Source organism: Tursiops truncatus, chromosome 1 (genome assembly GCF_011762595.2).
Source record: "Tursiops truncatus isolate mTurTru1 chromosome 1, mTurTru1.mat.Y, whole genome shotgun sequence".
NCBI classification, from domain to species: Eukaryota; Metazoa; Chordata; class Mammalia; order Artiodactyla; family Delphinidae; genus Tursiops; species Tursiops truncatus.
The window spans coordinates 179487105-179508476 of NC_047034.1; the positions used below are offsets into that span (position 1 = coordinate 179487105).

General features: G+C 54.5%; 2 protein-coding genes across 3 annotated transcripts in view; both read left to right on the plus strand.

The window, feature by feature from the left end:
* Positions 1 to 365: 365 nt before the first annotated feature.
* On the plus strand, positions 366 to 6699 carry RPL22 (ribosomal protein L22). Its single transcript, XM_004312484.4, has 4 exons — positions 366 to 392; positions 2179 to 2283; positions 4127 to 4251; positions 6498 to 6699. Exons 1-4 carry the CDS (start codon positions 381 to 383, stop codon positions 6640 to 6642), a joined length of 387 nt encoding a protein of 128 aa, XP_004312532.3. The 5' UTR covers positions 366 to 380; the 3' UTR covers positions 6643 to 6699.
* A 6130-nt stretch (positions 6700 to 12829) lies between these two features.
* Positions 12830 to 21372, plus strand: part of CHD5 (chromodomain helicase DNA binding protein 5) — a 65599-nt gene continuing 57056 nt past the window's right edge. For both annotated transcript variants that reach the window (XM_033844214.2, XM_073796901.1), the window contains exon 1: positions 12830 to 13005. In XM_033844214.2, the coding sequence (XP_033700105.1) occupies positions 12927 to 13005 (79 nt within the window). In that variant the 5' untranslated portion in view covers positions 12830 to 12926. The remainder of the gene's footprint in view (positions 13006 to 21372) is intronic.

The window sequence follows — 21372 nt, forward strand, 5'->3', positions numbered from 1 at the left end:
CGACTCCCATCCCAGTAGCTGGTAATTTATGGTTTATTGAATTTCCTTAATTTTTTTTTTCTTTGTAAGACTTGCAAAAGTAGAGCGAACCCCTTTATTTCTCCTTGGGGTAGTCTAGTATGGCTCCCCGCTCCGATCCGTCGCAGTGGGACAGGCCACCCTGCCTCCCTCCCCCTGCAATCCTCCGGACGGGTGAGAGGACAGGTTTTGCATTCAGGCAAAAGAAATCGCTCCCCGAGCGTACAGTACAGGGCGAGATGGTGGCGACCGTGGGGCGTGGCAGAGCGATTAGTACGGCCTGAGCCCTGCGTGCTCTGCGCGCTGCGGACTCTTTGCGTCTGCGTAGTTCACCCAACTCCTTTTCTGCCTCCGCTGCGGCGATGGCGCCAGTGGTTAGTATGGCTCCGTGTGAGGCCTCGGCTCTGGGGAGAGGCACGTGGGCCTCGCCGGCCCGGCCCCTGCCTGGCTCGCGGTGCACGGCTCTCTGCAGCATCCTGCCGGGGCCGGGCTAGCAGGCCGGCCGGAGCAGGCTGGGGCGGCCGCCGGGCCCCGCACATTGTGGGCGGAGGAGGCCGCGGCCCGAGGCGTGAGGGGCAGACCCGGGACTCTCGGAGGCCGCGGCTTGGGCTTGGGCCCCTTGCCTGCGCGGCCAGCGGGGAGCTGGGAGCCTGAGACTGCAGCTTGGGTCGGTCAGCGGCCCTTGGAGCCCGGCCGGCGTGAGGCAGCCGAGGCCTGGGCCTGGTTACCTGGGCGGAAGGCGGGGAAGGAGGGGACCCGGCGCCCTCGGTGACCAGTGGAAAGGTCCACGGAAGGTGGCGTGGCCGGCCTGTGTTCAGAGGGAGGCCCGGGTTAGAGGAGCCTTTCGCGTGTGCGGAGGAAGTTCAGTCTTCAGGGTGCAGCTCTACAGCCCCTTTTAGGGGTCGGGGGAGGGCCCGGTTCCATTCGCTCTCAGCCAGGCTGGGACTGGGCCCTCGCGCGGCGCCCTCGCGTCACTCCGGCTGCAGATCTGGGAGGAAGTTTTCCTACCCTCCTCCTTTGCTGGGACGCCCTTGGGAACATTTTCGGCTCCTCTCCGTTTTTCTGCCTGGGTGGGCTTGTAAGGCTTCTGGGCGTGTGTATGCTTTTGGCTTGAAACCACGGTGGGAGGTACGGAGAGCATTGCCGGCAGGTCTTTTATTTGCTGATTGTATATTTCTGGGGCTAGATTTTTGAAGCAGCCCCTTTGATTGTTACTAGGAAGACGTGTTGGGGGGGGGAAAGTGACTTGTTGAAAGCTGAATGTTTGAACAATTGACCCAGTTAATACAGGTTTTAGGTGGAGTTTTTTGAGACATGAGAGGTAAGACGGATTCTTGGAAAAGTCTATTTAGATTCTGAAAGGCTTTTTCAAGTGCACCTGCGGGTAAGTAGGTTGTCCAAATGCTTTTCTTAACGGTGTTACACTTGTAGACGGAGAAGAATCATAGGAGGTTTTTTCTGAGAGTGAAGAGGCTTGAATCTTGCAGTTAAACTAGTGCTTTGAAAGTGCTAGATGAAATCAGTCAAAAGGCCAGGAATTGTCGCCATTAATGTTATAATTAGAACCCAAGTTTTAGTTTTATCCTTGTCCCAGCTGGGGTTAGACGGGCTGCTAGGATGTGTAGTTCTGGTCGCTGTCCTGAGAAGGTAGATGAGACAGGACGAAGGGAAAACGGCTAAACTGGATCAGGACCCGAGTCTGGAAAGTGAGGACACGAATTTGTTGCAGATTAAAGTTGTTTTGGGTCCGCAAGGCATGTGCATGCCTCTGTCTTAATCCTGGAAGAAAACAAATGAGTATTCCTTTAACTTTATTTTGGAAATTTTAGGGCAAATAAGAGGAAACGTTCATTTTATTGTAGTTCATAAGCTAACAGACCTTCATGCTCATAGACACTGGCGAGGCTGGAAAGTGTACATGGGTCAGGAGTGCTAGCATGATTTCCCCTTCAAGAGGGCATGACCCCAGGTTTGTAGAGCAGCATCTTGAGTGTGATCCGGCGTCCACTCGTGGCGCCTTTGCAGGGGAACACAGTTTCATGGTTTTTGTATTTGCGTGTACTTTTACGATGCTAGTAGTTTTGCTTTTGTTGAGTTTTTTTTTTTTTTTTTGGACTGGTTATGCCTTCATCTCTGTTATCATTTGTATACTTTTCTTAGAAAAAGCTTGTGGTGAAGGGGGGCAAAAAAAAGAAGCAGGTCCTGAAGTTTACTCTTGACTGTACCCATCCTGTAGAAGATGGAATCATGGATGCGGCCAATTTTGTAAGTTAACACCCTTGATGTCACCCTGGGCAGTAGTGAACCCTTTGAGTTGTTGCTGAGAAGACCTCCTGGAGCGTGCTTGCTGGCTGGCCCCGGCTACTCTGCTCTTCTGGCTCTACTGTTTGACCCTGGAGCTTTGTCTAGTTCTGCTTCTCACCCTTGCTTTCCTGTGTAGCAGTTGTGAGGAGTAAAGGAGATGCGCTCTGGCACATCAGTGCCAGAGAACTACCTCATCGTCGTCTTCTTCAGTTTCCAAAAATGATTTTACTTAAAATTTACTAGGAAACAGGCAAACCTTTGCACTTGAGTGTGTTTTAAGTGTAAGCTGTGGGCCCTGACCCTCAGGGCCAAGGGGGTGCCTGTGACCTGGGCCTGATGCTTGGCTCTGGGGCCTTGGACAGATGGCAGCATCTCCTTGAGTTTTCTCTTTTATTAAGCACCAGAGCTTCAGTGTTTCTGTGAGAATATCCTGTTTGCTGATTTGTAATTGGAGCTTGGTTTTTTTTAGGCCTTGCTCATTACAGATTTTTTACCCTCATGTTGGCCCCATTCCCCAATATTCCTCTATTTCACATAAGTCTAGAAAAATTAACCTCATTGTCACCTTTTTGACTCTGCAACTTGGTTGTGGCATTTTACTGTTTTCCTCTCCGATAGCCAAGCTTGGGGGAATTCAGGAATATTGTGCAGAACCCTAAATTGACATTTTCTCTTTAGTCTCCAGAAGGTTAACTACTGCAAGATAAACATTACAACAAGAATAATTTTCAAATAAAAAAATTAAAGGTTTGGCTTACAGCCACTACTTACAAAGCGTGGAATTCGGGTAACCTGTAGTTCACTACCCTCTGGTAGATGCCTTTTGTGTCCTGGCCTGTCCTGCAAGAAGTCCTTCACTTGACTCCTTAGTTCCTTCTCCAGCCAATGACTTCTTGCTTTTGTCCGTGGCCTCTTTTCCCTCGTAACTTGTGGCTTCTTCCAGTTTGTGTCTGGGATGTTCCCTTCTCCCTTCCTCCCTCTGTACTCATCTGTGTATGTGACTGTCTTCCTTCTAGACGCCTCCTGAGGATAGAAAACACGAGTCATTTATGAGTCTGAGATGCAAAGGTCAGGATTTCTGACCTAATCACCCCCCCCCCCGCCACCGACCTGTCGCCAGTTAACATATTGTGTATTGGAGTTTTTAAATAGAGGACTGTAGGAGTGGGAGCTGAAGGGACTTCGTAGCATTGCAATAGCAAGAAAACCAAAAAAGAGTCCTCCTTTTCGGTCAGAGACTCCTGAAACCCATGGAAGTGAATGACCAGCCCAGGCTTCCACGGGGATTTGCCCAGAGTTCATCTCTGGGCTCCTAGGCCACTGTCCCTTCTGCTGTTCGGTGATGGTGCACGTGGCCCCTCAGCAGATCTGTAATTGTTTTGGCCACTGTATGTTTTTGTTCCTTCTGCTGGATCGAAGACCTATTTTCTCTTATCACACAGAGGACAGTGCTTTATATGTCTGAGGTCCAGAAGTTGCTTGTCACTTTGCCTGTATCTTGTAAGTTTGGGCCTGGGTTTCCTGACTACTCTCTCCCGAGACCCAGGAGTCAGAGCCTTGCATGGTGTAGAGGCACATTGAACATGTGTGTGGGATTAGTCATGTATGTTCATGCTGGGATGTTTTCAGTTACATACGTAAACAGTTGAATACCATCTTCTAATTGCTGTTCCTAGATTTCAGATCTTTGGCCAAAGATTTTCTTTTTTTTTAAGATTGAACATTTAATGAACTATATTTGCTTAGAGTTAGGAGTATAAAGAAAATGAGATGGGTGAACTGGTCAATTTGATGATTTCTACAGGAGCAGTTTCTTCAGGAAAGAATCAAAGTGAATGGAAAAGCTGGGAATCTCGGAGGAGGTGTTGTAACAATCGAAAGAAGCAAAAGCAAGATCACTGTAACTTCCGAGGTGCCTTTTTCCAAAAGGTATGGGAAAGAGATGAGCGTTTCTTGCCTGCATCCTAGCACTAAGATTCCCACCCCCACCTTGGCCAGGGATGTTACTCCACCTTGAGTAATCTGCTCTGTGGTTACCTCTGTTAACCTCTGGAGCAGTGTCCAGTGTAGGGGGTGGTGGATGAATGGATGAATGTTATGGTAGTTAAAAGTATTCAACTCTTAGTAGATTTTTACAGTTTTGTTTTTCACAGGCTGAAGTATTTCAAGCAGTAAAGATGCTCGGACTTGCTTAGACTGTGTTCTTAAAAGTGAAGATATTGCTTCCTTTGCCTCTAGATGACGTTGAAGAGCTTTCATTTTTAAGTTTATGGTTCCCCCCCCCGCTCCAAATGCTCCTGTAATTAGATGAGGGATCTGAAATCTCAGTTTAGACTGAAGCCACTCTGTTAATTCCTGTGGGCCAATTTTTTTAAGTTGGAGACAGCAGTTCATTTGCCCTGCTATATGTTTATGTCTTTTGTTTTGAGAATGAGGTTAAAAACACGTTACAAGTCACTACGGAATCGGACGTGTTTATACCTAGCTCCTAGCCCAGAACCTGGCGTATAATTCTTAGGAGCGTTTAATCAAACTGAATCAAACAGTAGGAAGTTTGAAGTGTTAGGACAAGTTGGTTATAGTTAAGCCTTTGCTTTTATTTTTATTTATTTATTTAAAGAATAGGGTTTAATTAATTAACCAATATTTACTGGCCGTGCTGTGCGGCTTGCGGGATCTTAGTTCCCCGGCCAGTGGTTGAACCAGCACCTTCGGCAGTGAAAGCGCCGAGTCCTAACCACTGGACTGCCAGGGAAGTCCCTTTTGCTTCCATTTTTAACTGAAACAGCCAAGAGATGACTTTAAAGCTAAGTGAACTACTCCTGTTCTGCCTGACTGTGTTATTTCATTTGTGCAGAAGGCAGTTTGATAGAGTGAGAGATGGGGCAACTGGAGGGCCTCCAGGGTGTGCTTAACACCCACCCCACTGGGCTTCTGCAGAGCTCTCAGGGAAGCGCTTTTAACCTAGCTTCCCCCAACATTCTATTAGGAAAACACTCAAACCACCTAAACTTTTGAATTAACCATGTCACCTGAATACAATGTAGTAGAAATAGTAAATGGAAAAAAAAGAATACTTTTTAGATGAAACTAACAAACTGATTTATTTTTATGTAGGGAAAAGTGGGTAGAATTGAACTGAGATCTTCACATCTTTGTGAAGATTGCTTTGTTGGCGTAAGTAAGACAGTTGAACAGTGTTCATTTCTTGGAGGTGTTGAGTTTGTTGGTTTGTTAATATTTGGGTCCTGGCTAAAGTGCCACAGTTTGCCTGTGCATCTCATTTAGTCCTTGTACCAGTCTGAAGAGATGCTAAGTATCACGAGTCCTGTTTTACAGAGGGTGAATCTGAGGTCTGGAAAGGTTAATTTGCCCAGTGGTGGGTTTGCTGGGCGCTCTATTCCTCTTTATGGCTTTGGGAAGATGCCAGAATAGATAAACCTCAGGGCCTCATAAGCAGACAGCTGAGAGATGAAACAGGATTGCAGGCTTTCTTTTGAGCACAAGAGGCATCGCTGCCTTTAGGTGAACAGAGTTTGCTGACAGCGCTGTGCAGGGTTGGCTGCTGAGCTCGCTCAGGCCAAGGCAGCCGCTGGGTGGATGGACTAGAGAGGCCAAGTGCTCTCACTGCAGAGTCGTGGTCAGGACGTTTGCCGGGGCGGGGGCATTGGGAGATGAGCGTCACGCAGCAGGAGTGAGCGTGTGTGTGTGAGTGTGAGTGACACGGCCCTCAGCCCCGGTCCCAGTAACCCAGCAACCTCAATGGCAGGTTTCAGTCAGTGAGGTGAAGTACTTGGAGCTCATTGGAAATCCAGCGGTTTCTCAATAAAAGGTACTTAGATTGTGTGCTTAATTGCCAAATTACTACCTTGATCTCTTTCCCTAGTGGTCGCTAAAAACCATTTTATAGGTGAGGGCTATTGCTTCATGGACAGCAGTCCCATCTTAATCTGTTCTCATTTTTATGTCCAGGTTAGATGAAATGTGATTGATGTTTATTCTCGTTAGAGCATTGGCTGGCTTTGATATTTGCCTGTCTTTGCCATTTTTGAACCATGGGAAAACACCTTGAATTGTTATGACTTTGAATGCAGGGGTTTCATAAAAGTTACAGTGTTTCAGAATTTAAGAAGGCCTTGTATCTGGTGCAGTTCTGAAGTGTTCTTTCTCTGCAGGTATTTGAAATATCTCACCAAAAAATATTTGAAGAAGAATAATCTCCGTGATTGGTTACGCGTAGTTGCTAACAGCAAAGAAAGTTACGAATTACGTTACTTCCAGATTAATCAAGATGAAGAAGAGGAGGAAGATGAGGATTGAAACTCAGTTATCTGGAGTATTTTGTATGAATTCTTAAATAAAATTTAGGAAACAAAATGGTGGCTTTCCTTGTATCTCTGCAGTGTGGATTGAACAGAAAATTGGAAATCATAGTAAAAGGGCTTCACTTGGGCTGCCACTCACTTACTTGTAATTAAACTTTTTTTCTGCTTGAAAATTTCAATTCTTTTGGTAGAAATACCAAAATGTGTAAGTCTCCTTCAAGGGAACTGACTACTGTTTGTCATTGAACAGGTGGATGAGGGCGTGGAGATGTGAGTTCAGTTAGTTACTATTTTACACAAAAAGGGGTGGGTCAGTTTCATCTGGTACTTTTCTCAAAGACTGAGGAATACAAATGTGGGAACTCCTGATTCACTGAAAGCAGATCCAGTGACTTGTTTCTGAGGTTCTTTTTTTGGGAAAGTGGCAGTGTCGGTAAAATGCAGGCTTCTGGGGCATTTGTCTTCATTTTCTGATTACAAATTACTCTTGATGGACAGTTATTACTATGTATGTTAATCCTTTTTCTTCCTGTAGAAATAAAACGTCCTTTTGCTTCGCATATTCTACTACACCTCTGGAAAGGGTCTGGAGAGCGACTGTAAAAGTCACAGGTGTTCAATTAAGGAAAGGTCTACAAAATACGAATTGGTAAATAAGCATTGTTTCTACAAGTCCTTGCACCAAACTGTCACTTTGAACCCCACCAGGGGGAGCTGGAGATGAGGAATAGTGGAGCTTCCAAAGGTGGGTGTCGGTGAGGTTGCCTGGGGTCAGGCTCAGAATCCCAGAGTTCTGGAGTCTTACCCCGGGGGCAGGTGTGGAAGAGAGGGGCCTGGGAGACAGCTCAGGCTGAAGAGAAGTCTTGAGATGCCCAGGGAGTAGTCCCTTTCACACCATTTAGGCCAAGGCTGGGCTTAAAAGTCATTCTACAAACACGTTAAGCAGGGCCAAACTGAAAGGGCTTCCCACGATATTGGGGGTTCTGCTGTACGTGTACAGGCTAGAGATCTGTGAAAGGTCAATGAGATCATAAAGATGTGATTGTTGCTGACAATATCAAGAGTGACTTTGAGAAGAGATCCTGATGCCTTATGGTGCCCTCTAAAATTTAAATTTTACAGGAATGTCTGCATTGTTTTAAGGTTACGTTGTATCAAATTCATGTCTTTCAAGAGCTTGCCTAGGGTGCCTTTCCACACCTGAAATTCTTGTGATCTTGCTAGTTGCATAGCTGGAAATTAAATGTTTTGAGTCATACCTTGGCTCCAATTTAACATTTGGTGCTCCTTGGGTTGAATTTAACATGTTGAGGCTTTGTAATTTCATTTGTGGTAAAGGCTCTAGCATTTTCTATTTCTATGCAAATTTCTTGAAGCAGAATTGTTTGCATGTTTCTCTGCCCTAGAGAAGGCATTGTTTCTTTCAAATTTAACTGAGGCATCAGTTGCTCTTTGGTGCTGTCCATTACCATGATTATTAACTTTGTTAGCAAGTTTGTGACTTGGGTTTGCAAATTTTACTTGTTTGTTGCATTGATGTTCCCTTGTAGTAATTCTTAGTTTGGTTGTAAAAAAATTAGCCCTGGGCTGAAATTAGCATATAAGTTTTTTTTTTTTAAAACTATTCCCAGAATCTAAAACTTGTAATAAAATTGAAACTTTTTGGTTTTTCTATGCCTTTTGAACTCTTGTATTTTGACTTTTGATCACATTTTATATTAAAGTGGCTAACGCATGGCTACTATTATTGTACAAGGCTTTTTTTTTTTTAAAGGATTGGCATGTTAATCTGTTTAGCAACAATAAATTGGTTGTTTGTCCTCACTGATGAATTGCTGTACCAACAATGACCTTGGACTTCATTAAGTTTGAGAAGAACATGTGTCTTTTATTCCCACTTTCTTCACCCTAGTTATGCCGTGGTGCCTCAGGTTCTGGAGTTGACTTATAACCGAACTCTCCATGTAGAATTTCTTCAGACCCAGAGCCGGAGAATAACTTGGCAAACACATGACTTTCTGATGGATACGTGACGTGAACTTGAATTACACGGCACCCATTATCCCAGCTGTGCCGAGCCACAGTTCAGACCCATTTCACCTGCCTGATCAAGGCACAGGAAGAGACTGGGTCTTGGAGCGTTTCAAGCTGAGATTTAAGTGCATAAAGGTAGTGAAATAGGAACTTGGTGCAGCCTTGCTCTCAGCTGACTCCAAATCCAGCACGGCTTCACCCTTAGCTGGGTGAACACTGTCTCTCATCTGAGGTTTAATTTTGTTGCTTTCCTTTCAAAAGCCCCCGCTACCCCTTTCTGTGGCTTTTCCCGTGGTGGGGGTGTGCTTTTCTGAGTAGTGTCATCCTCCTGGCATTTTGGGACGAGCCACGTGGTGAAATAGACCAGTGCTGGCTGGTAAGCGGTGCCTGGCACAGAGGTGTTCGGAAACGGTGGTGTCACAGATGGGGGAAAGTGGGAGAGTTGGATCACATCAAATATATTTTAAGACAATTGGTCAAAATTACAGACTGTTTTGGGGTATTTAGGCCTCAGCCTTTTTAGGGGTCTCTTGGTTTCTTGGAAGGTGAGCAGGACCCCAGTATGGTGATAACGGTCCCCTGGTCCATCACTGACACGCTCAGGGGAGCTTGGAAGCTTGCTCTCCTTCCTCTTGCTGCCTGGCCCTTCTGCTGACTTACCCCCAAACTTCACAAGGCTGTAAGCAGGGCCCTGTGCGGGCCCCCCTTCCTGTGAGGGGGGCACATCCCTAGGAAGTGGGTCCCTGACAAGAGACAACTACAGATCTGGCAGTACCAAGGGGACAGGCCTCTGCTTGGTAACCTTGGACAGAGCCAATATATTTTTAAAAATAGTTTTGATTTTTTAAATGAATTTTTATTGGAGTATAGTTTATTTACAATGTTGTGTTAGTTTCTGCTGTACAGCAAAGTGATTTAGTTATACCTATCGTATATCCACTTTTTTAGATTCTTTTCCCGTATAGGTCATTACAGAGTATTGAGTAGAGTTCCCTGTGCTATACAGTAAGTTCTTATTAGTTATCTATTTTATATGTAGTGGTGTGTCAATCCCGGTCTCCCAATTTATCTCCTCCCCTTCCCTCTTGGTAACCATAAGTTTGTGTTCTACATCTGTGACTTTATTTCTGTTTTGTAAAGTTCATTTGTACCATTTTTTTAGATTCCACATATAAGCGATATATGAAATTTGGCTGACTGACTTCCCTAAGTTTGACAATCTATAGGTCTGTTCTAAAATATTTTGATTTTATTTATTTATTTTTGGCCGTGTTGGGTCTTTGTCGCTGCGTGCGGGCTTTCTCTACTGGCGTCGAACGGGAGCTACTCTTCGTTGCGGTGCGGGGGCTTCTCATTGCGGTGGCTTCTATTGTTGCAGAGCACGGCCTCTAGGCGCGCGGGCTTCAGTAGTTGTGGCATGCGGGCTTCAGTAGTTGTGGCACGCGGGCTCAGTAGTTGTGGCTCGCGGGCTCTAGAGTGCAGGCTCAGTCGTTGTGGCGTACGGGCTTAGTTGCTCCACGGCATGTGGGATCTTCCCGGACTGGGGCTTGAACCTGTGTCCCCAGCATTGGCAGGCAGATTATTTTTTTTTCTTTTGCGGTACGTGGGCCTCTCACTGTTGTGGCCGCTCCCATTGCAGAGCGCAGGCTCCGGACGCGCAGGCTCAGCGGCCATGGCTCACAGGCCCAGCCGGTCCGCGGCATGTGGGATCCTCCCCGACCGGGGCACGAACCCGTGTCCCCTGCATCGGCAGGCGGACTCCCAACCACTGCGCCACCAGGGAAGCCCTGGGGCTTGTTTTTAACAGCAGTCATTTTTGGTCCATTGTTATTAAAATGTATATTTAATAGTTTAACAGTAATCAACGCTCTCCTTTAAATACTACTAGAGATTGCTAGGCAGAAATCCATTTGTTGCTGCCCTTGCAGTTTCTGCTTTGCTTTGGTTTTGGTCATTAAGTATTGTTACCTAGCTGCAGCCATCGCAAGAACAAGGACGGGGAGAGGATTATGAGTGATGAACATCTCGACTCTAATTTGCCAAATTAAGCAGTTGGAACTGTTCTTCATTGAATGATGTCTGACTTAACCTCACCTTGGGAACTGGAGCCAAGGTTAATGGTGCGTGTGTGGTGGGCTCTCTGGTGATGGGAAATGCTGTAGGTCACAGTTTCTCTGAAGTGGGACAGGGGACCTGTGGAAGTGTCCTGAACTCATTCCACCATGTGGGAGGGGTTGGGGGCAGGGCTGGGGACTGGGGTGGGCAGTTTGGTGGCGCTTAGGGTCTTTTCCTGGTTAACATTCAGGAAGACAGGAGGTCTGGAAAGAGGAAGGCAGCCTTGCCAGGCAAAATGCAGGCCTGCTAAAGCCTCAGTGGTTGAGGCTCCCTCAGCTACATGCCCAGGAGGTGAAATACAGCTTCAGGCCAGGAGGATCCCTTGCTTTCTTAGTCCGCTTCCCTGTTGCCCTTCCCTTGGCCCTTGCAGGCCACCTGCTCGGGGCAGATTCAACATCTCTCCTAATGTGGTTTAAAAGGGATCCAGGAGATGGGATTCCCAGTGCCCTGCGCTTTTTCTGGGAGGCTGGACTGTTCTCTCCCGAACGTGACTGCAGAGGAGCTGTGGTTTGGGGCTTGCTGGTAATTCACTAGGTCGGAAGGGGAGGAAAAACGTGCTGCATATTTTCCCAGCTTCCCCCGCCCCATGCCATCCATCACCTTCAGGTCACAGCTTGGACTTACTGTGGAGTGGGTTGTGGCCACCTCCCCAAGAGGTCTTGCACTAGGGGCCCTTGCCAAGCACCCACAACTCTCCTGGTTCCTCAAAGTCCCCAGGAAGGAAGAGCCCTCCTGGTGATGCCAGTGGCTCGGGTACTGGTGAAACAGGTGAATGCCCACCTGGATGGAGCGGGTGCTCAGCCAATACCAGAGGGGTGGGTGCCAGAGAGGAAACCTCCTCCCGGCTGCTTTGGGCTTCCCAAGTCAGGTAGATCTTGAGGGTCCTTGGCATGACTGGGTCTCCAGTGGCTTCCCCCAAACGTGTCTGGCCCCAGGCAGTGAGGTGAGAGCGCCCGCCCTTTCCTGGCTCTTCTATGGGTAGAAAGCCCGCCCCTGAAACTTTTGCGTTCGTAGAGTAGCTTTAAGACTTGCTGCAGCCGATGCTGGTGGCGCGTGTTTAAAATTCTAGTCTTGCTCCCGTGGGCTTCGGCCTCCATCTTCACCTTTAACAACCGAGGGCTGGCGGCGCGGTTCCTTCCCGCTCCGCGCGGAGTTTTGGGCACAAAGAACGCAGAGCCCGCATCACCCCCGGGGGTCCGGATGTGTTTAAAGCGGACCCCGCCTGGAGGCGCGTTTTGGAAGTGGGCACGTGTGCGGTGGGAGCGGGGCGCGATGGGGTGAGGGAGGAGCCAGCCTGTACAGATTTTTCTGGAGGAATCAGACCCACTGTCTCCAGAGCGGCCCTTCCCCAAGTGCGGAACACATTTTTCTTCGAATCCTCTTTGGAAAGGGGATTAGAAGCGTGTTGCGGCCGGTGCGGGGCGACCAGGGTCTCGGCGCGTGTGAGCGGAGTACTGGAGCTCGCTGCCCGCTGCCCCGGGGACCCCGCCTCCGCGCCCTTGGGGACCCTTCCCGGGCGGGGGCGGCAGCGGCATTGGGCCCTGCCGGGGTACGCGTGCCGGCGTTTCCCCGCCTCCCACCGGGCCCGGCCCACCCGAGTCCCAGCTCCCAGCTCGGCCGTCGGGTCCCCGGGCGCGTGGTCGCCTCGACGGCTCCCCCTGCCGGAGCGCCCTGTCCCCACCCCGCACCCAGAGTCTCAGGACTAGTCCCCCCAACTTGTTCTCTGCTGTTAACTAGTCGCGCTGCCGGAACGATGGGATGGGGTTGCCACAGCAACCAGACTGGACGTCACAATCCGGGCATGTCTGCCGCCCCCCCCGCCCCCCCCCCTTCTTGCTGCCTGCCGCCGGCGCTGCCGCCACCACCTCGGCCGGCTGCGGGACTCAGGCTGCGGGGCGCGGTGGGCGGAGCAACCCGGGCTTTGCGGGGAGCGGGGCGAAGGCGGCCGAGAGGAAGGGGGTCGAGACGGGGGAGTGGAGGTTTGGGGGGGTGGGGGGGCAGGCGGCCGCCATCTTCTCGCCGAGGCCGCCTCGCCCGCCGCGCGCGCCCGTCCGGCAGCGCACGGGTTAAGGCTGGCACCGCGCCCGGCGGGAGGGGGGGCGCCCACCTCCCCTCCCCCCCGCGCCGGGCATGCGGGGCCCGCTGGGCACCGAGGAGGAGCTGCCGCGGCTGTTCGCGGACGAGATGGAGAACGAGGACGAGATGTCAGGTGAGCGGGGCGCCGGCTGCGCCCGGGGCGGGCGGCGGGGGACGAGGCGACCGGCGGGGCCCCGGGGCCGGACCTCGCGGGCGGCGCTGGCGGCGCGCGGGAAGGGGCGCCGGGCTGCGTTCCCGCCTTGCTGGCGCCGCGCGGCCAAGGGCGCGGGGCTGGGCGAGCGGCGGGGAGCGGCGCGCGGGCCGCCAAGGGCGGGTACGATAGGGGCCACCCTGGCCGCGGCGCGGGCGGAGGACCGCCGGGGGCCTGCGCCGGGCGCCCGAAGCGGGGAGGGGGCGCGGCGCCGCGGGGGTCAGCCCGCGTGCCCTTGAAGGGGGCGGGAATCTCGCTCGGCTGCTGGTGCCGCGCACTCGGCACTCTCGCCCCGCGCCGCGCACCCCTGGCCTCGCGGGGACGGGCGGGGGCAGGAGGGACCAGATACCCGGACCCGGCCGGTCTCGGCCCCAGGGTGGGCTGGGTGGGGCCCGGAGCGGGCGGAGGACGGGACGTGCTAGAGGAGAGGGCGAGCGCCCTGGCTGGGGCGGCTTCCCTCCGGGCCCACGAAAGCTCCGGGGTGAGGCGCGCGGGCTCGGACTCCCGCTCCCCTTACCCGGCCGCCGGGAGCCGTGACTGCCTCTCCCAAGCACTTTGCCCGGGCCGCCGGCGTCTTCCTGGCGCGCCCTAGCGCCTGCCGGCGCCTCCAGCCCGCGGTCGCCCGGCTAGTGGCGTTCCCAGCCCACCCTGCTTTGGCTCCGGGCCCGACTCGCAGGGCCACCGCCCCTGCCCTTGCCACCCGTCTCCAGAATTCAGCAGAAAGAGGGCTTGTGCGTCAGGGGTAGCCTTGCGGGATCATTCTTTACTCAACTGCTCACCGTTTGTTTGGGACGTTTCCCCTCCTGGCACAGCTGGGCAGGGCCTCACCCTGTCAAGCAGCCTTCCTCCTTCCCTTCTGGGGGACTCTGTCACATCGCAGCTTCCCCGCACCGAGTCATGGCCCCTCCTGGGCTCCTGGGGGACTTGTGGGCGGTGCCGGAGCCCTCCCTGGCCCTGGAGTGGGCTGTCTGGCCCCAGGGGGGAGCATATTCCACAGATTGGCACCTTAACTCCTGTGTGCAGGAGGTGAGAAGGGGAGGACCCAGGGGCGGCAGCTCCTCTCTGCTCTGCCTCTCCTACTGAGGGGCTTCCCACCAGGCGGCCATGCCCACTGGGGGGTCTCCTCCCCTGCTCACTTGTTTGCTTGCTTTAACAGGGTGACTGGGGCCTCACCCTGCTTTTCAGACAGTGCAGCCAAGTTTGCGAAGAGCCTGCTGGGGTGAGGGGAGTGGGGGTGAGGTGGCCACACATGGGTGGAGTTGCTTGGACAATAGTTGACTGCTACGTGCTGGGGTCCAGGGAATTAGGCCCATTTCCCGGAAGGGAACACAGAGGCCTAGCACAGGCACTGAAACCCATGGCTGTTTTCTACTTAGGAAGCTGGCTCCTTGGTAAAGCTGGTCACTGGCTTGCTCAGTGAGTGGTGCTCGGGGCGTGGCCCTTTGTGGCACTGATGGGGCCAGTGGACAGCTGAACGTTCGTGAACAGACTTATTTCTGGGACTTCACCAACCCCCTGATGGGGTCCCCTGTCCCCCTTTCCCATGCGTTCTGGCTCTCCCTGGTTGTGTCAGGGCTTGGAGGGGAGGGGAGGCGAGGAGGCCAGGGAAGGTGTCCCCAGATTGGCGGGCACCCAGCTCACTCCACTTGGGCCTGGGTCCGAGTCGCCTGCCCACCACCTTTCCTCCCTCCTGCTTGCACCTGTCACTCCAGGGCAGGGCGTGGGGGGGTGGGCTTGGCCCCAGGGCCTCTAGGAAGGCCTCCAAAGTCCCGCAGAGCAGAGACTGCAGCCTGTCCTTCAGCAAGGCCAGGGGCTCCCACCTCCAGAGCACGTCCTGAGCCTCCCCGAGCTGCCAGCTCCTCTCTGTGTCCCTGGTCCAAACCACTGTCCCCTCCGCTGGTCCCCTCCGGCTGGTCCCCTCTAGAGCCTCCTAACCAGTTCTCTCCGACCACGCTCCGCTCAGCAGCCAGGGTCACCTTTGAAAACGCAAAGCAAACCCGGACCCCCACGGCTTGGACTGACTGCAAAGTCCCTTTTCTATTCCACCCTCATCTCCACCCCGACCTCCTTGTTCACACTCTGGCCTCCCTGATGCTTCTGGAAGCCCCCAGGCTCCATCCTGCCCTGAACGTTGGCCATGACCCCTGCCAGACCCAAGCTTTCCTCGGCTCACAACTGCCTCCTTCTGCCCGTTAGGTCTCAGCTCCTGGCTCCAGCGTAGCCCCACCCCTGTCATTCTCAGGCCCATTTTAATGCTTTATTTTCTTCGCAGTGCTTCCCTGGAATATTATCATCAGCTGACTTGTGTCCGTGGGCTCCCGCCTTGGGTGTGACTCCCGTGACCACCCACTGTGCCCGGCACCTAGCACTGTGGGTGCTAGAGAGAGGGTTGTGGTCTCAGTGTCTGAGGGCTGGGGGGTCCCTGGGTCACCCTGGCCTTTGGACGTGATGACAGCCTCGGCCTAGGCCTCGTGTCTCTCCTGAAGCACTGGCCGCCTGGCCCCCTACCCTCCACTGCGGCCTCTCTGCAGCCGTCAGCCTGAGCTCGTGGCCGTGACCCACAGGGCTGTAGGGCCGGCAGGTCCCCCAGGTGGCCGTTTGTGGATGGGGGAGCCGGTGTGCTGGGAGCTGTCACACTAAGTTTTCAGTCTGCCGCAGCGGACTCAGTCCTTGTCAGGCCTACTGTCTTCACTCTGCCCGTCCGCCACCCCCCTCAGCAGCGTTCACGTTGCCGCCCGGGCTTTGGTCGGGCAGCTCTCTGGCATTGAGGCGGGTGGTTGAGCCTGCTTGCGGGGGTGGGGGAGGTGCCCAGCTGCCAGATTCCCCTGGGCGTTCAGAGGGCTAGTCCAAGAGAGGGCTCAAGAGTCAGGTGGCTCCGCCTCTGCTGCTTGTTTGTGGCTGACCTCGGGCAAGCTACCCAGTTCCTCTGCCTCAGTGTCCCCACTTGTGGAATGGGCTGCGGCGTCAGCAACCTCATAGAGGGCTTATGATGAGGACTGATGGGGCAGTGCACGTGGAACAAGTAGGTCACAGTGCCCGGCACGTAATAGGGGCCCAGCGAAGTGTGGCTTGTAGTTACCACCGTCCAAGGGGAGCAGTTGGCCTGCCTTCCCCAAGGAAATGCTTCTGAGACGTGCGCCCTCATCCAGTAAGCTGGGGGGCTGGGAGCCTGGGCCAGAGGGGCTGGAGCGAGGGAGGGAGGAGAGGGCCTCAGCATCCCAGGCCCTTTCCCTGCCTTGTAGGCCCAGCCCTTCCTCAGTCCCACACAGAGGGGTGGGTTTCCTAGAGCTGCTGAGCCCATCTTCTCTCCAGGCCAGACAGTGTGACCACTCTGGCACTGGACTGGCCCAGGTCCCCCTAGCCCATCTAGGCTTCTGTGGGCCCAGGGACCAGGAGGGAGGGAGAGCCACGGTTCTTGAAGGTCTGTGCCTTCTTAGTTAGCTCCCCCCACGTTGGGGAGATGTGGGTTCGGGGCACCCCGGGGAGCCTGGTCATATTTAATACTGTTTGCCGAGAGGAGGGAGGTAAAGCGGTTATAGCAGCCTTTGCCCAGTGGCTTGGCCTGTGGGGTAGTCACCGCATTCTAAAGTGATTTATCATTTCATCAGTTCATTCAGTCACCCACCCACTTGTTAATCCATCCACCCACGTACCCACCCTCCCACCAGAACATCTACCCATCCAACCACAAAACCAACCAGTACACCCACCATACACTGGCCAGCCATCCTACCCATTCATCATGCATCCATCCATCCTCCCACCCACCCATCCATTTATTTAATCTGTCCAGTCCTTCCTTCCTTCCATCCATCCTTCCTTCCATCCATCCATCCATTGACCCATCATCCATCCATCCACCCATCCATTTATTTATCTGTCCATCCATCCTTCCTTCCATCCATCCATCCACCCATCCGTTTTTATCTGTCCAGTCCACCTTTCCTTCCTTCCTCCCTCCCTCCATCCCTTCTTTCCTTTCTTCCTTCCATCCATCCATCTTAACCAGTCTCCATCCATCCATTTATTTATCCGTCCAGTCCATCCATCCATCGGTCCATTCATCTCTCTGTCCATCCATCCATCATCCAGTTGTCTATCCATCCATCCACTCACCCACCCAGCATAGATTTCTTGCATGTCTTCTCTGAGCGAGTATTGAACACAGTACACGGTGTCTGACTTTCTGGGGGTTTTGCAGGTGAAACTTTTGAGACTTCCTGCCTTGTCTCTTTGGCTCTGTCCTTATTTCCTTCCTGTTCTTATTCTCACTTACTCTTTCCCCATGTCTATCCCTTCGTCTGTCTCCAAGTCTGTCAGGCTGTCTTCCCCGAGTCCTTCCTTCTCTCTGTCTGTCTGTCCCTCTCTTTCCCTCTGTTGTCCCCGTCCCCTCCCTCCTGGCCTCTCTTTCCTCCTTTTCCCCAGCCTCCTCCATCCTCACTCTATCCAGGCCCCACTCCCTTAGGGTAAAAACTTCCCCTGTCCTCCGCCCCCACCTGCCTGCCTGCCCGCCCGCCCGTGGTGCTCAGGACTGACGTTTTGTTTGATGAGATGCCAGTGAGGTAGTGTCTGGGTTTTGTTAAATGTCATAAATGAATTATTAATCCCCCCCCAGCAATGTCAGTAGAGACCTGTGGTGTGGGGGGCACTCCAAGGACTGATGGGAACCTTAGTCTTGGTGACCCCTCCTTGGCCAGCCCTAGGGTGGCCCTGAGAACCCCTGGCCCAGCAGTGGCCAAACGAGAGCCCACCCCTCCCCCCGCCATCCACTCCTTCAGCCCTGGCCATCCTAGCCCTCCTGAGGCCCTGGGCCCCGCCTGCCACTGCCAGGCACTTAAACTGCATCTCACAGTTTCTAATTCATCACCCCGTGAGAAAGGCAGTCCTCAGCCTATTTATCTTTACATTTTTATTTATTTAATTTTGGCTGCATCGCTCAGCCTGCGGGATCTTAGTTGCCCGACCAGGGATTGAACCTGCGCCCTCAGCAGTGAAAGCACGGAGTCCTGACCACTGGACTGCCGGGGAATTCCCAGTACTCGGCGCATTTCAAGAATGAGGAAGTGGGCTCAGTGGAGAAGGGACTGGGGGCCACCCTGCCAGGAAGGGGTGGTGGTTCGAAGCTTGAGCTCCCTGTCCCTCCTCCTGGCCACCAGGTGGTCTTGTTTCCTGCTTGGGGGAATGGAAGGAGACCCTCTCCACAGGCTTCAGAGAGGATGGTGGACGTCGAGCTGGGTCCCCATCGCTGACAGATTTGCTTACCTTTCCGGACTCGGGTGACGGAGCTCTTGATCCGGCTCCTGGCTGCACCTCCCCACATCCGTCAGCCACCCCGAATCAGACAACCTACCTCTTCCTTCCACAGTCATACGTTTTTCTTTCGCTCTGATCACCTTGTGTTTGCTAAGTTCCCTGTCCCCAGAGGACAGGGGCAGGGGGTGGGCAGAGCATGGGGACTTGCGGTGGACTAGCCCTGACCCTCCCACCCTGAGGGACCACAGGTGATCTTTCAGACCAGGGGCCGGCCTGAGTCACCTCAGTGTCCCCTGGGCGTGCCTGAGCCTGGCACATGGGCTATGCTGTTTAAATGCTTGTGAAATAAACGTGGGGAAGGTCTGAATTCTGGGAGGGTCCTATACCTGGAGGGAGGGGCAGGCGCGGGGACCACACCTGGGGGTGGGAGCCACCTGCCGGGGCTCCATCCTGGCTCTGCCACCTGCCGGCTGTGAGACTCAAGTGGGCAAGCGATGAGATCCTCGGAGCCTGTTTCCTTGTCTGCACACGGGGGTGATAACAGTACCGTCTCCCAGAGTTGCTGTGTGGAGTAGATGAATTCATATAAACGAACATATGCTACCTGCTTCGAGCTTGGTGCAGGTGGTAGGTCCTTCCACTGCTATAAGGTGTTTCGCTAAGAAGGGTCCACGCCCCCCGCCCGGGCTGCAGCCTGCGGAGCAGCCTGGGGGTCCCGCAGGGCTAAGCCAGAGTGTGTGCAGCCCCTGGTGAGGGGCTGGGGGAAAGCAGCAGGAGGTGCGGGTGCCTCTCTTTGCCGTCCCCCCCCTTGTCCCCCGTCTCATCTCTGAAGCAGTCTCCCCCGGCCCTGCCCCAGACCTGGGAGACAGATCAGGGCTAATGGGTCCTAATTATAGCCCCTCTGGGGGTCGATGGAGCCCCGGGCCCTGGAGGGGCAGGGCTGGTGCGTGAGGGCACGGCCGCCTGGCTGGTAGGGCTGGGGGGCAGCAGGGAGCTGGCAGACAAGGAGTCTCGAGGCCGCTTCCCCTCAGGACCCTCCCCCAGGGCGGGGGGGCTCCCGCCTTACTGGTGGCTGGGTACCCTGAGGAGGCACAGGGCTGGGCTCCGGGAGGGGCCGATGGGCACTGGGAAGGATTGCTTGGCTGTGACTCTCCAGGTCTGGTTTTAGAAGAAGCTCAGGGCTCGTTGCAGAAGAGGGAGGAGGGGGGCAGGGCTGAGTGGGAATCATGGGGGTGTCGGGGAGCAGCGTCACAGGAGGTCAGCCCTGGGCGTCCTCAGGGCCACCAGAAGCCGTGCGGGGGAGGAAGATGGGGTGGGCAGGGTGGGGTCCCCGTGGTCGTGTGCCAGCTCTGGAAGGGCCCTGGAGGAGGGATTTAACCAGACAGATGGCCCTGGGCCGTGAGGTCTTCTGGGAGTGGAGGAGGGGTCTGTCCAAGGGCAGAGGGCCTGAGGACTTCTCCTCCGAGCCCTGTCCTGGGCGTGGGTTAGGGCTAGAGGTGCCCCTACCTCCTTCCCAGGCAGGGTGGGGCGCAGCCCATGGGAGATCCCAGGCTTCCTTCTAGAACCTCCCGTGGCCTCCTGTGCATCCATGGTCTGTGCTGCTGGCCGGTCAGTCTGTGACCGTGTGCTGGGCTGGCCTTCCCAGTCTGGGGACTGCGCTGCTGAGGGGACAGGGGACGTGGGGAGATAGCAGGAGGCGGGAGAGAGAGGCCCCCTCCCGGTTGCATCAGCTGAGCCCGTTACATAACTGAGCTGGGCACGGCCAGCGTGCGGGGGTGGCTTTCCCAGGCGGTCTCTTTGCAGCTCCGGGGGAGGTGGAGGCTGGTGGGAGAGTGGGCAGGCGTGGACGGGCATCTCCTCGTCAGCCTGGCTCCCCGCCAGCCATGTCACTGTCCCCAGAGCCCTCCACTCCAGGATGACTGGGGGTCCCTATGAACGTTTCCAACTGGCCCCGAAATCCTTGCCTCTCCCTTGCCAGGGCTCAGGGGACAGGACGGGCTCGGGTCCTGCTGCCCTAGCCTGGCTCCCCTCAAAGCCTGCCCACGTTAAACCCAGCTTCGGGCCTGCCCTCGCTGCCCGCCCCGTGGGCCGTAGCCCTGGCCAGGGCCACAGCATCTGTGCCCACCACGTGGTCCTGTCCTCAGCCCTGCGCCTGTCTGCCATTCAGGACCGCTGAGCTGGCTTCCCGGGGAAGGCCAGCGCTCAGGCCACCCTCGTGTCAGCTGCATGGCAGCTCCCTCACCTGTCTGGAGTTGGTCTCTCTCTGTGTCTGTGTTTGCCTGGCAGGATGGGGAGGGGACTGAGACTTGGGCATGCCCTGTCCCCGTGGACTCCTGGGGGGGCCGGACAAGACAGGGCTAGCACTTGCTTCCTGGGGGGCAGGGCCACAGGCCCCCTGGCAGCCCTGGAGGAGGGCCCTGGGGCAGAGGGGCGCTGAGACAGAGGGTGCAGCCCCCGCCTTCCCTGGGTAGGGGTGTGGTACGTGTGGGAACTGGCCCTCCAGGTGTGGGCGGGACGGGCATTCACTGGGCCACCAGCATCACCAGCGCCCTCTAGCCGCACCCAGAGTGTGGTGATGGGCGCCTTCCCCCTCCCCTCTGGGGACTCTAGGGGGCAGGGTCCCAGGCCCTGGGGTGGACCCCTCTGGACGATGGGCGATGTTGGAGCGCCCAGGGTGTGTCCAAGCATCTGTGGGTCTGGCGCGTTCAACAGCCAGGATGTTGTACTCTAAAATTTTTAGACTTCCTGGGCGGGGTTGGGGGCCTATCATTTAAACCCGATTCAGTGAGGACACTGCCCATTTCCCATATGAAAGTCCCCTGTGTGGCCCTGGGACTTTCTGCCCTCCTAAGGGTCTCCCAGGGTGGCAGCCCCACAGTGGGGTCCCGCTCGAGGCAGACCCCAGACCGAGCGAGACTCCCTGTCGTGTCCCCCCACCCCCGTGCACATGGGCAGTGAAGGCCGTGGGATGGGGGATAAGCTGCTGGTGTGGAGGCTGGCTGGCTTGTGGACTCCTTTTGTGGACTCTTTGGAGGT

Bases quoted from the DNA above. Each gene is read 5' to 3' on its own strand.
- RPL22 (XM_004312484.4), top strand. The intron at 2,284-4,126 runs GTAAGTTAACAC...TGATTTCTACAG, and splicing joins TCATGGATGCGGCCAATTTT to GAGCAGTTTCTTCAGGAAAG. The intron at 4,252-6,497 runs GTATGGGAAAGA...CTTTCTCTGCAG, and splicing joins GAGGTGCCTTTTTCCAAAAG to GTATTTGAAATATCTCACCA.